This window comes from Rhinatrema bivittatum, chromosome 9 (genome assembly GCF_901001135.1).
Source record: "Rhinatrema bivittatum chromosome 9, aRhiBiv1.1, whole genome shotgun sequence".
In the NCBI taxonomy this organism is placed as follows: domain Eukaryota; kingdom Metazoa; phylum Chordata; class Amphibia; order Gymnophiona; family Rhinatrematidae; genus Rhinatrema; species Rhinatrema bivittatum.
In genome coordinates, this window is record NC_042623.1 from 89,531,727 (window position 1) to 89,544,396 (window position 12,670).

General features: G+C 40.1%; 1 protein-coding gene across 7 annotated transcripts in view; it reads right to left on the bottom strand.

Moving 5' to 3' along the window:
* The window catches only part of MET (MET proto-oncogene, receptor tyrosine kinase), a 253,667-nt gene that overhangs the window by 33,882 nt on the left and 207,115 nt on the right, over positions 1–12,670 (bottom strand). For all 7 annotated transcript variants that reach the window (XR_003858556.1, XM_029615254.1, XM_029615253.1 and 4 more), the window contains 4 exons: positions 8,224–8,454; positions 5,420–5,500; positions 4,093–4,274; positions 2,756–2,865 (listed from right to left, as the gene is read on the bottom strand). Coding sequence is in view for 6 of the 7 variants with exons in the window: in XM_029615254.1 (XP_029471114.1) it covers positions 2,756–2,865; positions 4,093–4,274; positions 5,420–5,500; positions 8,224–8,454 (604 nt within the window). In the remaining variant the exon portion in view is untranslated. The remainder of the gene's footprint in view (positions 1–2,755; positions 2,866–4,092; positions 4,275–5,419; positions 5,501–8,223; positions 8,455–12,670) is intronic.

Here is a 12,670-nt window from a genome sequence, read left to right on the forward strand (position 1 = left end):
TGCTACATTTTTGGAAGGCGTGCATAAGCATGTGGATAAAGGTGAGCCAGTTGATATAGTGTATCTGGACTTTCAGAAAGTATATGACAAAGTACCTCATGAGAAACTCTTGAGGAAATTAAAAAGTCATGGGATAGAAGACAATGTTCTATTGTAGAATGAGAACTGGTTAAAATAAAAAAGAGAGTAGGACTAAATGGTCAATTTTCTCATTGGAGAAAGGGGACTAGAAATCTGTACTGGGTCTGCTGCTTTTAACATATTTATAAATGATCTAGTAAGATGGTCATATTTGCTGATAATACAAAATTATTCAAAGTTATTAAATCAAAAGAGCACTGTGAGAAATTGAAAGAGGATCTTGCAAGACTGGAAGACTGAGCATCCAAATGGCAAATGACATTTAAAGTGGGCAAGTGCAAAGTGATGCACATAGGGAAGAGAAACTAAAATTATAGCTACATGATGCAAGGATCCACATTGACAGTCACCATCCCGGAAACAGATCTAAACGTCATCATGGATAATATATTGAAATCCTCTGCCCAGTGTGCAGTAGTGGCCAAGAAAGCAAATAGAATGCTAGGAATTATTAGGAAAGGAATGGAGAATATCATAATGCCTCTGCATTGCTTCATGGTGTGACCACACCTCGAATATTGCGTATAGTTCTGGTCATCGCATCTCTATAAAGAAATAGCTGAATTATCAAAGGGATAGAGAAGGGTGACCAAAATGATAAAGGGGATGGAACGCTTCCCCTATGAGGAAAGACTAAAGAGGTTAGAGCTCTTCAGCTTGGAGAAGAGATGGCAGAGAGGAGATTTTGATAGAGGTTATAAAATAATGAGTGGTTTGGAATGGGTAAACGTGAATTGTTTGTTTATGCTTTCAAAATGTACAAAGACTAGGGGACATGCAATGAAGTTTCTAGGTAATACATTTAAGACAGACAGGAGAAAATACTTTTTTACCCAGTGCATAATTAAACTCTGGAATTCATTGCTGGAGGTTGTGATAAAAGCTGTTAGTGTAGTGAGTTTAAAAGAGGTTTGGACAAGTGCCTAGAAGAAAAATCTATAAATTATTAAGGTAGACTTGGGGAAATCCACTGCTTATCTCTGGGATAAGCAGCCTGGAATCTAACCCTTGGGATCCTGCCAGGTACTTGTGATGGACTTTTGGCTTGACTTAGCATGGCAAATCTTATGTTTTCATGTACTGCCACCCTAAAATTGTACATCTCAGATGATTTGTGAAGCAGAAGAGTGAAAACTTCCATGACTAATAGGACAATGACATATATCTGGGTTAGTTTATTCCATTTCAAAATTCCATTGTTAAGAATATAATTACGTAAATGGAAAGACTGTATATTTGCAAAATCATAGTAAATCAATTTTTACATAATTTCCTATTTTTGCCAGCAGTGAAGATAATTTGGGTGTTGAGTCTTTACATGTGAAATCCATTAGCACTGGTGTTAACAGATTAATTCAAAGATGGTGAATCAGCAGAATAAAGTCAGTGATCTGTTTGTTCTTGCCGTTTTGTATAATTTTTACATACATTTTGTTGCAAACTCATGCCAAGCATGTTTAATGAATGCCAGACCTTTGTTTTTCATGGGGCATATGGTTCAAATTACTGACCTCAATGCAAGCTGGTTCAGCACACATTTTTAATGGGTATTCTATACCTGTGCATTTCCCACAAAGAAAGGCAGGTCAGTGCAATACCAGGAAAGGCTCCTCACCAAAGGAGAGCTTGTCCCTTCCATCTTACCCACTCTCTTCTTCACCTGATCCCTCTACCTTGCTTATAGATAACTCTAAAATAGTATTGGACTGAAGCAGGTAAAAAAATAGCTTATATGAAGAAATATAACTTCAAGATTTCAAAAATGTTTTTATATGAAATGACCATTAATCAGAACAGGTCTAAGTAAGTATAAAGTATGTACTACCCTTGGGCCTGCAGAAAGGTAGGCATGGCAATCTTGTCTACAGCTTCTTTAGTAGCCAATCTAAACTACAGACTTTCTTTCTCACCTGCAGTGCACTACTTCACTTTCCTGGTGCACTGACAGGTTCTTACCCACGCAAAAACAATTTAGCACACATTAAAACCTGTTTGTGCCAGTGCAACCGAAATACAAACATATGAAAGTGAGAATAATGGAAGCCTACAACCTCTTTAAACAAACTTTCAATAACCATCGTTAAGTCTTCTAAGTACCCATGTGCAAACTCTCAAATATCAGCTCATTCTGTTTCCGAGTTTGTTTTCTGATACTAGGTCACAGACAAATGGATGGACATAATCTCTGTATAAGGGGTTCTCACCAGACTTTGCACAAGAATGCCTAAAAATGTCTGCATTTCAATGACCTGAGCCTAAGACAGGCCTGGCCAACTCTGGACTTCAAAAGCCAGAAAATGGCCTGGTTTCCAGGATATTTACAATGAATATGCACGAGGTATATCTGCATACAATAGAGGCAGTACACACAAATTTATCTCATACATATTCATTGTGGTTATCATGAAAACCAGGCCTGTTTGTGGCTCTTGAGAGTTGGAGTTGCTACCTCTGGCTTAAAAGATGATTACCTCTTTTGACCTGCTTCCGTAAGCATTGTTTGGCATTTTCTATACAAAACTTTCATAGCATTCTATGACAGATTTTGCAACAATTTGCTGGTGGATTTCCTGGTTTTCATTTGATTTGTTGATACTACGCTATATTCACTTACATGCAGTTTCTTGCAGCCAGATCTCTATGAACAAACTTCTTGCTTGCAAGATATTCCATGCCTTTTGCTACTTGAAGACCAAATCCAATTAAATCTTTGACCGTTGGATTCTGCAAGAGACAATATTTTTTTGAAATCACTAAGAAAGATTCAGCAACCCTTGCATGCTTGTGGAAACACAGAGGTGGATGTTCAAAGGGGTATGACCGAGGAGCTTAAGTTAGCAGAACAAGCCCTGAGAATCCCACAGTGCTGACATTTTACTCTGATAACGTTTTACCCAGGTAAACTTTAGCCAGATTTAAAGGAAGGAGGGTGGAGGAATTCAGGGGTAGGGCTTAAATTTAGCCAGGCAGTGAGGATATTGAGCGCTACCTGACAAAATGCTGTTATAAAGTTATCCCAGGTAACTTTCTATGGACAGCTATAGGTGAACATATTGACCAGCAGACTTACTTGGGTAAGTTCTGCTGAGCCTCTCAGCTAAAGATACCCGGGTCGCTTTCTGCTCACTGCCTTGTTGAAATCAGGACCTCAAATTACATAAACGTTTTTATTGTCTTTTGGATTATTGTCAACTGAATTTAAAATGTATCTCATTTTTGTGCATTACTCACTACTGACTGCAGCAAATATGGAATGGAAGTAGATGCTTTTTGACATGAATTCTCAACAATCTACTTTTCCTTTTGCTTGCTGAAAATGGCTATTTAACTATTTTTTTTAAAGAAACCTTTTTTAATCTTCTTAAAGAAGACAGTTGCTTAGGCCTAGTGAACATTTTTCCCTGATCATTAACATATAACGAGTGAGTGAATCAGTAATAAGAGCTTGCAGGAAGAATCCAGTTGCAGTTGTGTAGTAATGATGGTATTTTGGGGGCTGCCACTGGGAAAGTCTCTGCTTCGATTCTCAAGTTGGGTCTTTTGCATACCAGATTGGCTGGGGATGCTGTGAAGTCATGGTCTGTGCACACTGTACATCTGGCTGGCCGGATTGAGGAACCATGATTGCGGGGTTGCAGAAGAACTCCTGGTGCAAGGCCTCTGACCCAAGACCATCACTGCAATGACCAGGTTAGGTATGATAAGGGAAGGGGGTGGGGGAGTGGGAAACAAATAGGAGGGAAAAACCCACAGGTCATTACCATTGAAGGCTCATGGCACCAGGATCCTAGTCCTGGTTATGACTGAGCTGGAGGTTAAAAGGAGCAATTGGAAACTGCCATGTCCAACCTACTCTCTCCCCGAAAATAAGTTCTCTAAACAATGGCATTTTGCGTAGACCTCCTCAGTGCACAATACTTTAAAGTACGAGAAGAGAATTACTCTACTTACATGAGTTTCATTTCTGATGAAATTTCGAAGATCGCCATGCTTCATGTATGGAAGAACTACTAGGGGAGAGCCCTCACTGGGAAGACAGATCCCCAACAGTGACAAGACATTAGGATGACTAAAATCTTTCATGATGATCCCTTCTTTGAGGAACTGAGCGACTTCTTCTATGTCTGTAATTCCTGAGAAATACATTAAAGAGCCCCTGCTACTGTGATTTCAAGCTTGACCAGATATGCATAAAAAAAACAGCTGTCAAACTTAAAACGTTACTGTCCCGTTTCTAATAAAGATAATTGCAAACATCCAGGTTTTTAAGAAGACACATTTTGTAACATTTTTATCAAAATCATGTGGACTTTCTGTATATTTTCTCTGATTGCTGTTTGAGTTTGCAAAACTACTTTATGGGACATATTTGGATTTTCTTCTGATTTCGTTGGATGTTTTTGTATTTTATGATTGATTTGTATTTAACACTGTGCGTTTCCCTTTAAATGATTACTGTAAAAAGAAGCTGCTTAATGTGAGACAGTTCCCTAATCTAGAAAAAGAGCTGACTCTGTGAAATGCTACTGGGGTGTTGGTCCTCATCTTTTGTGTTGGCCATCTAGGCACTGGCTGGTCATTCATATTGTGCTGAGTAAAGTTTAGGGTTTCAATTCACAGCTCCACTTCTGCTTACTGTGTCTCCTCTGAAGTGTGGCGTGCAGATAACCATCTGCTACTTTCTTCAATAGAGATCGCAAGCTTTTCCAGGTTTTTGCGGAAAAATGTTTATAATTGAAATATTTGTATTGAATGCCTAATACATATCATCAGCTTCAAACTAGTCAAAAATCAATCCAAGAACTGGTTTTAATAGACTGATATCTTTCAAGCAAACTAGGTAACTAGGTTACCAGACTTCTACTTCTATTTTGTCTAAATATTTTTGGTTTACAGAATTAACTTGTCTTGTTTCTTTGTAATTTTGTTTTCCATTCTCTTTTATAGCATTCACAGTCACAATACACACAGTCAACAATACAACACAGGCAAAAATCAGGAAGACCAGGGATCCAGCATTGCTTTGTTATAACCTGCTCTCTTTAGCAAATTTCCAGGAATTCAAACCTATTGTGCAAAAATGACATCTTCCTCCAATTCTCTGAGCTTGGGTGAGGTTCGATGGACCTGACGGCAGAGTGAGAACAGCATTCATTTGATTGATTACCTACAGTAGGATCTCCGTGGCAACCAATCATATCTATAGGTCTCTACAAAAAATAAAACTTTTTCTGTCTTGATTAAAAAACACATCTTTTGATTCTAAAATGTAACTCACTGTTGAGGGACTTCACGGCGCAATGAAGTTTTCGGCTTTCGGTGTCCAGTAGAGTCCCATGGTACACACACCCAAAGTGCCCTGTGTAACAAAGGAAAAAAAGAGAATTCGAGAGAGAGTCAAATTCACCTTAGATTATACTAGGACAAGTCTCAGCTTCCTAAATATTTTAAACATTCAGAATTTATCAATTAACAGCAACACACGCACACACACAGATCAATATTCAAAAAGGAGTTTGAAACCTCCCCCAGATTTCAAATTCTTGCCCCTCTAGCCAGTGTAATTTTACCTGGTTTAAGTCATTACCCAGCTAAAATTTAGCCAGAAATAAAGAGGCAGGGCTGGCCGTGCTTCTAAAAGTTATCCAGCTAAAACTAACATATCGCACTGGCCAGATAATCTTAGCTGGGCACGTCTGGTTAGGGAAAACGCTATCCTAAACCCAGCCCGATAACGCTATCTGGATACAGTCAGAGTATATTCAGCAAGAGACTTATCCGGCTAAGTTCCCCTGAAAATCCGGGTAAAGTTTCCCGCTCCCCAACCTGCTGAATAACTGTAATTGTGAAGACGTGTCAGCAGAAAAAGCAGGTGCAAATCTCCGAGGGTACTTTTTCCCTAGGCAATTTGAATACGTATGCAACGTATTTCCCCATTGAGAAGTAGTGCAAAGTCCATGGGGAAAAGTAGCTGTGGATGTTGCAACCACTTCCCTAGCTTTGAAAGATTCCCCCATAATGCATAAAAGCTGGAGGAGCCCTTTACATAGTCTATTACTTAGTACATACTAGCGAAAGAGGCTGAATTAAAACACTGAGATGGGGGAAAATTGAATATAAAATGTATTCATTGTTTAACAAAGGGGCCTAAACCATCTCAATCTTGGGGGTATACTGAGCTGCATTAGACGTTTACCATGTAGTAAACACATTTAACTCACAGTATTTTCAATGCCGTGCATAATTTAAACCTCAAAATCACCAAAATGGTGATGAGCTACTTTGCATTCGTTTGCAAAGTATTTGCATGCAAAGTAGCTCATTACTAGACAATTTAATGCAAACAAAATAACGTGACTTGCCTGAAAAAAGGGCAAGCCATATTATGTTAGAAAGTTAGCTGCAACTCAGTAGCTGGGTGGGATTAGAGTGGAATAACAGAGATGGGTATGGAGACAGTGGAGTGCGGCCTTATGCTTGGGGACACTTCAATTAAATTATGACTTTGAGGGGCAGGGAGCGGAGGCTTTTTAGAGAGGGAGAAGTAGCTAGTGGTGAGAGCAGTGCCCTGCAAACCAAGGTTGAAATCCCGCTGCTGCTCCTTGTGACCCTGGGCAAGTCACTTCACCCTCCACTGTCCCAGGTATAAATTTAGATTGTGAGCCCACTGAGGAAAGGGAAATACCAACAAGTACCTGATTGTAATCCGCTTTGAAGTGCCTGAAAAGCGGATTACAAATATAAAAACTATAGCTAACTGGCTAAAGTTGTGGCCATCTGGTTCTATAGAACATGCAAACCTTGTACAGTTAGATTTATGAGAGCCATTTACTACATTGCTCTGAAGTAACCTATGCAAAAGGACTCAGGTATTAAGTTTTATTCTGGGTTGATGTATTGCAGAGTATATAAAATTGCTGATGTTATGTAAAGTTATACATGGATGTTTTCGTCTGATGTTTGGAGTTGATGGCTGACATTATGGAAGTAACTTTCAAAGCAGTGCATGGGCGCACATTGGTGCACACCTTGGGACGCAACGATTTTATAAATTGTGCGCACATATGCACACGTTATAAAATAGCCTGAGCATGCATGTGTGTCTATTTTTAAGTGGGCGCATACCTAGGCACAAAATCCATTTCTACCCTGCAGGTCATGGCATTTTGAAACCAGAATGCATCCACGCCATGACCAGTTTAACCAGTTCATCCACCAATTTGCCCACTGTTGAGCTAGGTCCTACAAACCTCCCTGGTTTAATAGCTTGCACTCTCCCCAGTTACTCCAGATCCTTTAAACGCCTCCAAAATGGCTGTTTTTTGTTTGTTTGTTTTTTTACAACTTACACTTCCTCCAAAGGAGAAGGAAACTTACACAGCAGTGGACCTGGGAGTGTGGCGAGGTGCAAAAAGCATTTATGTGCACATCCCTTGGCCATGCCCTTAAATGCCCACGCCCAGACCACACCCTATTTTGAAATTGAGTGTGATGTGCTTGCAGCGTGAGACACGTGCGCATCTGGATGGCTTTTAAAATATTGTGGGTGTGCACACAAGTCGGGCTCGCGCTGGGCTTTTAAATTCATCGCACTGGGCTTTTAAATTCATCTTTATATGTTGATGTTTGTTGTATTTTATGTCATTACTATTTTTATATTTTATGTTCTTGGGACTCTATTTTGCTCATAACTCACAGATCATTTTGGCAATAAATGAGAAATAAATGCAAATATATGTGGCCACACTTAGGGCAAATTTAACTGGTTAGCAACTGAATGTTGTCCTAACTGGTTATATTTGAAAACTCAGTCCCGAGCATGCCCCGACCTGGCCCCTTTATTGAATGGCTAGATCTCTATGACCACAATTTAGTGCTGCCAGATTTTAACCAGACTGGGGTGTGGCAAAGGAATTTTTAACCAATTAGATTTAGGTTTAAAGCTGATTTTAAATGCATTAATATTTTGTATATCGACCCATTAGAATTTATTTTCATGTCAAATCATTGCAGAGTCTCAGAATTTTCTTCCATCTTTCACGTGTGCAAAAAAAAATGCCAGTCATAAATGCATCTACTTGCCTCTTCCTATTACTTCATTGAAATGCACTAGCAAGCTATCGGGTCCGATAACCACATGTTCAACCTCTTTGACCAGGTCAGGGTTCAAGGCACTGATATCGATGTGAACATTAGCCTGGAGAAGAGGGCTGGCTATATCCGACTCTCCACTGGATAGAATGGGAGAGAGGTCTGCATGAGGATACGGAGTTTGCCTGCACAATCCATTCTGAGACGAACTTGGGAACTGATCTGCAAAATTAAGAAGGAAAGGTCATTACACCGTGTTATTCTCATTGCTGAAAGACTGGTGGTTAAAAAAAAAAAAGATTCTAACATACGACAAGTAATGCCAAAACAGTATGGTTAGACACTGCATCGCTTCACACAACTTTGTTTATGAATCACAGGGAAGAGAATGAAGAGCAGCCTTTGTTAGCGTGCCAAAAATCCTCAAAGGCATTAGTCACTCAAGTGAGCTGCTTACTTACATTTCTAGCCTGTGGGTGCAAAAAGTGCTTATGCTGGCTGTCCTGGGAAAACAATATTAAAATTGAGAAAAAGAAAATAATGAAAGTAGAAAACTGTTGCTAAGTTTTCAAAATCGAAATACATGAATAGTTCTGATGTATCTAAAAAATAACTCATCTAAATGAGTACTTAAATTATGACTAGTAATCTGTATTTACCTAATGGTAAATATTCAACCAGGGAAATGGCCAGAGGTGATTCATATCCTGTAACTCTAAAAATAATACACCAGTAGTAATATGAGATTTACTTTCATGTACTGTAGTCAGAATACAAGTATGGGACTGCCTGAAATGCTTTAGATCACGGGTGGACAAACTTTGGTCCATGGAAGGCTTCTGTCCAGCCTGCAACAATGAGATGGGTCCCGGACAGTGACAGCAAGAGTTGCCAACTGGCTCCAGATTTTCAGGACACGTTAATCCAGTCCTGGTTTTACCCCATTGCATGCAGGGATTTGTAGTTCTGATCTTTCTCCTCCAGTCCTAAGAAAAGCAACACTACAAGTCTCTGCATGCAGTGCGGTAAAACCAGACATGGATCAGCCTGTCCTGAAAATCTGGAGCCAGCTGGCAACCCTAGTGACAGAATATCACTTCCACTGGTTGAAAGTGAAGTTACGGCCAGTGGCGGGTCTCATCTTGCTGCTGCAATGGAAGTTTTGGCCAGATCTAAGAGGAGACCCCTGCTCTTGGCTGCAATACAGGCATCAGTGAAGCCCTCCAGAAAAAAAAAGGTTTGCCAACTCCTGTCTCAAATGCATGTAAAGCAGGACTGAGCAACTCCTGTCCTCTAGAGCCACAAACCAATCTGGTGACCATAGGAAGGGTAATTTTCAGGAGGCCTTCAGCAGGTAAAGTAGAGCTTAACCCACAGAAATGGTCCTTTAGAAAGCATAGAAGTGATACTTGCAAAAAAACTACACGTATGCACACACACTGTGGACCTGATCTTGAAAAGGATATATGTGCATGGATCAGCTTCTGAAAATTGCCCAGGGGAGAGGGGTGCAGTTTGTGTGTATAAACCTATGCACAGGAGCAATTCCGCACGTATTTTTACATGCACTAGAAAAAGGTATTTATTTTATTTATTTAGTGCTTTTTTATACAGACATTCATGATACCAATCATATCATATCGGTTTAGAAGAAATCCAGGAAACCTGCATACCTTCAATTCTCAAAAGTATTTGCATAAATCTATACAGCAGGTGTAAATTTGTGCATGTAAATCTAACAAGCATACATCTAATTAGCAGGTGTAAATGTATGCGTGTATGCAGCTTTGGGTTTTGCATATACTGGCTACTTTTCAAAGCGGACTTATGCAGATACATCCTCTTTGAAAAGTCAGGCCACAGTCTGCATGTACTTCCCACGAGCACACTTTAGCCTTCTGCGGATCACTGAAAATTACCCTCCCTATGCATGCACGTTTACATGCAGAAGGGAGAGGCATTCCAGGGAGTGGAGTCTGATTGAGGCTGGGACTAATGCACACGCTTTTTGATTTAAAAATATTATGACGGTAACTTTAAAACAAGCGTGCGGGCGCCCATACACAGACATATGGGCGTGAGAGAGGGTATACCCTGGAATTTTAAATCATGCACGCAGTACTGCACACATGAGTTAAAATATATTTACCGCATGTATGTATGCCTCTAATTTTAAGCCATTACTCGAGCAAATGTACTTCACTTATATTCGTTAGAACTTTGTTAGCTCTAACATGCACAGAGACGTGGATTCTAAAACGTGCTTATGTGAAGGACATTCCTAGTTTTACCAATTACTCCGCTGGTTTGCCCAGTCTATCTCAAGATTACCCAGACTCCTCTGGTTCCTCAGCCTGCACTCCCCATATTTGACCCAGACCCCTCACTCTGGCATGTTAGGCCTAAAAAGCAATTTCTCCAGACTTACACCTCATCAGGACCAGCAGTAACTATGCGCGGCTAAGAAGCTGCTGTGCACTGTGTGAAACGTTTGGCCCCGCCCTGAAATGCCCATGCCCGTCCCTTTTCGCGCATAATTAGCAGCTTTTAAAATATGCGTTCCTTGTCTGCGGCCCAGATACTCAAGAACACGGGCCTTTTAGCACACGCAACATTTTTAAAATTCACCCCATGCATGGCATGGAAATTCTCTAGGCAAAACTATGCACACCAAACACTAAGTATAACTGTGTGTACATAGTTTTCCTGAGAATTTTCAAATCGGACTTGTTTGTGTAAATTTATTTATTTATTTATTTATAGTTTTTATATACCGGGAGTTCCTGTATACAATACATATCACTCCGGTTTACAAATAACAGTAAGAACTACTGCCGGGGGCAGTTTACACGGAACAGATCTTGGAACAAATCAGAACACTTGATCTAAATAAATAGTAAAAGAACAAAGCTGCCGGGGGCAGTTTACATGGAACAAATCAGAACACTTGATCTAAATAATTAGTAAAAGAACAGAACTGAGTTCAACTTTAAGCATATAAATAAAGGCAATTGCTAATCTTGTCTAAAAAATAAGGCAGAGAACAATACATTAAAATCAAAGGACTGAGGTGTTAAATATTCTAGTTCTTAGCTCTCTGGGAATGCTTGCAGGAAGAGCCAAGTCTTGAGTTTCGCCTTAAAGGTAAATTCACTTTGAAAATTGGTATAACCTAAGCGCATATTTACCTGTTAACCTGCATAGGGCTTCCGATTTTAGATTTTAAAAGATAAACCCTGATAAAACAGCCCTGAAGCAAAAAAATAAAAATAAAACCCTGGAAAGCCACCATTTCCCCATGTGCTCCCACTCCTCCTTTGCCTAACCGGATCCTTCGCTTTGTTTTTGTGCCTTTTTCATGCTATTGACTCTTCAATTGCACAAATGTTTGTATTTGATTCACCTGGAAAAGTACCCAACAATAGAACCTGCACTGCGAAAACACAGATATTGATTTTTGGTACTCCCAAATGTAACCCTTACTGGGTGGGTTTAAGTCTGAAGGGCACACAAACATATTTATTTTCTCCAGGGCTGTTCCGGCTAGCAATTAACTTCCATGCTGGACTCTCTATCCCGGGTGGATTCTTTGTATGGGGGAAGCTCTTGCTTATGGCCCGGACGATGGTGATTTGCTTCATGTTCTTCTAGAAGAGGCATCCCAAGGGGTGAGATGCTGGGACAATTCAGAAAAGACCAGGCTCTGATTTGGCAATGATTAAATAAAAGTCCATTTGTCCCTAATGTTAAAATTACTTCTGACTGTGTATTTCTCTTTAGGTAGATGTCCTTTTCTTTCAGGAATCTGGGTAGAGTTCCTATGGTAGTTTTAATTGTGCAGTACTCATCCAGCTGCCAACCGGGAATCATATTGAAGAGATCCCCTCAATTACAGAAAAAACAGTTCTACCTGAATCAATACTCTTCCTGGATATCCAGCCCATCCTGTTCCCAAGGGTGGGGATATGATTGTGGTCTCCTGATCTTACACGTTCTCCTTAGTTGTTTATTGAGGACTTCTCTTGAGGGAAAAGTCAGAATGGGATCAGGCTATCTCAGCACTGCATCCCTGTAGGGAGGGGTGAAACAGAAAAAACCTCCCCACGCAGGAAATGTCCAAAAATACTTCTAAAAGGTAAAGCTGGATACAACTTTAGCCATCACTGTCACTGGTGCTTGCCTCACCTAGGGTATAGAGTGGGCTCACAGGACTTCAGTCCTCTGGTTAAGAGCTCTTTTGCCCCAAAAGGGAATCCGGCATAAAAATCTCTCTCTGTGTAATTAATAAGAGAAGGACCCTCTGGCAGGGAGTTCTCGATGAGGTATCACTTCAAACTGAAGGTGCAGAGTGAGGCTGGGAAGCCCTATCAGAGAGTAAAATCAGCACATCCTCACTGTTAGGAGGCTCTCTAAAACTGATCACACTGAGTTCTAAAAG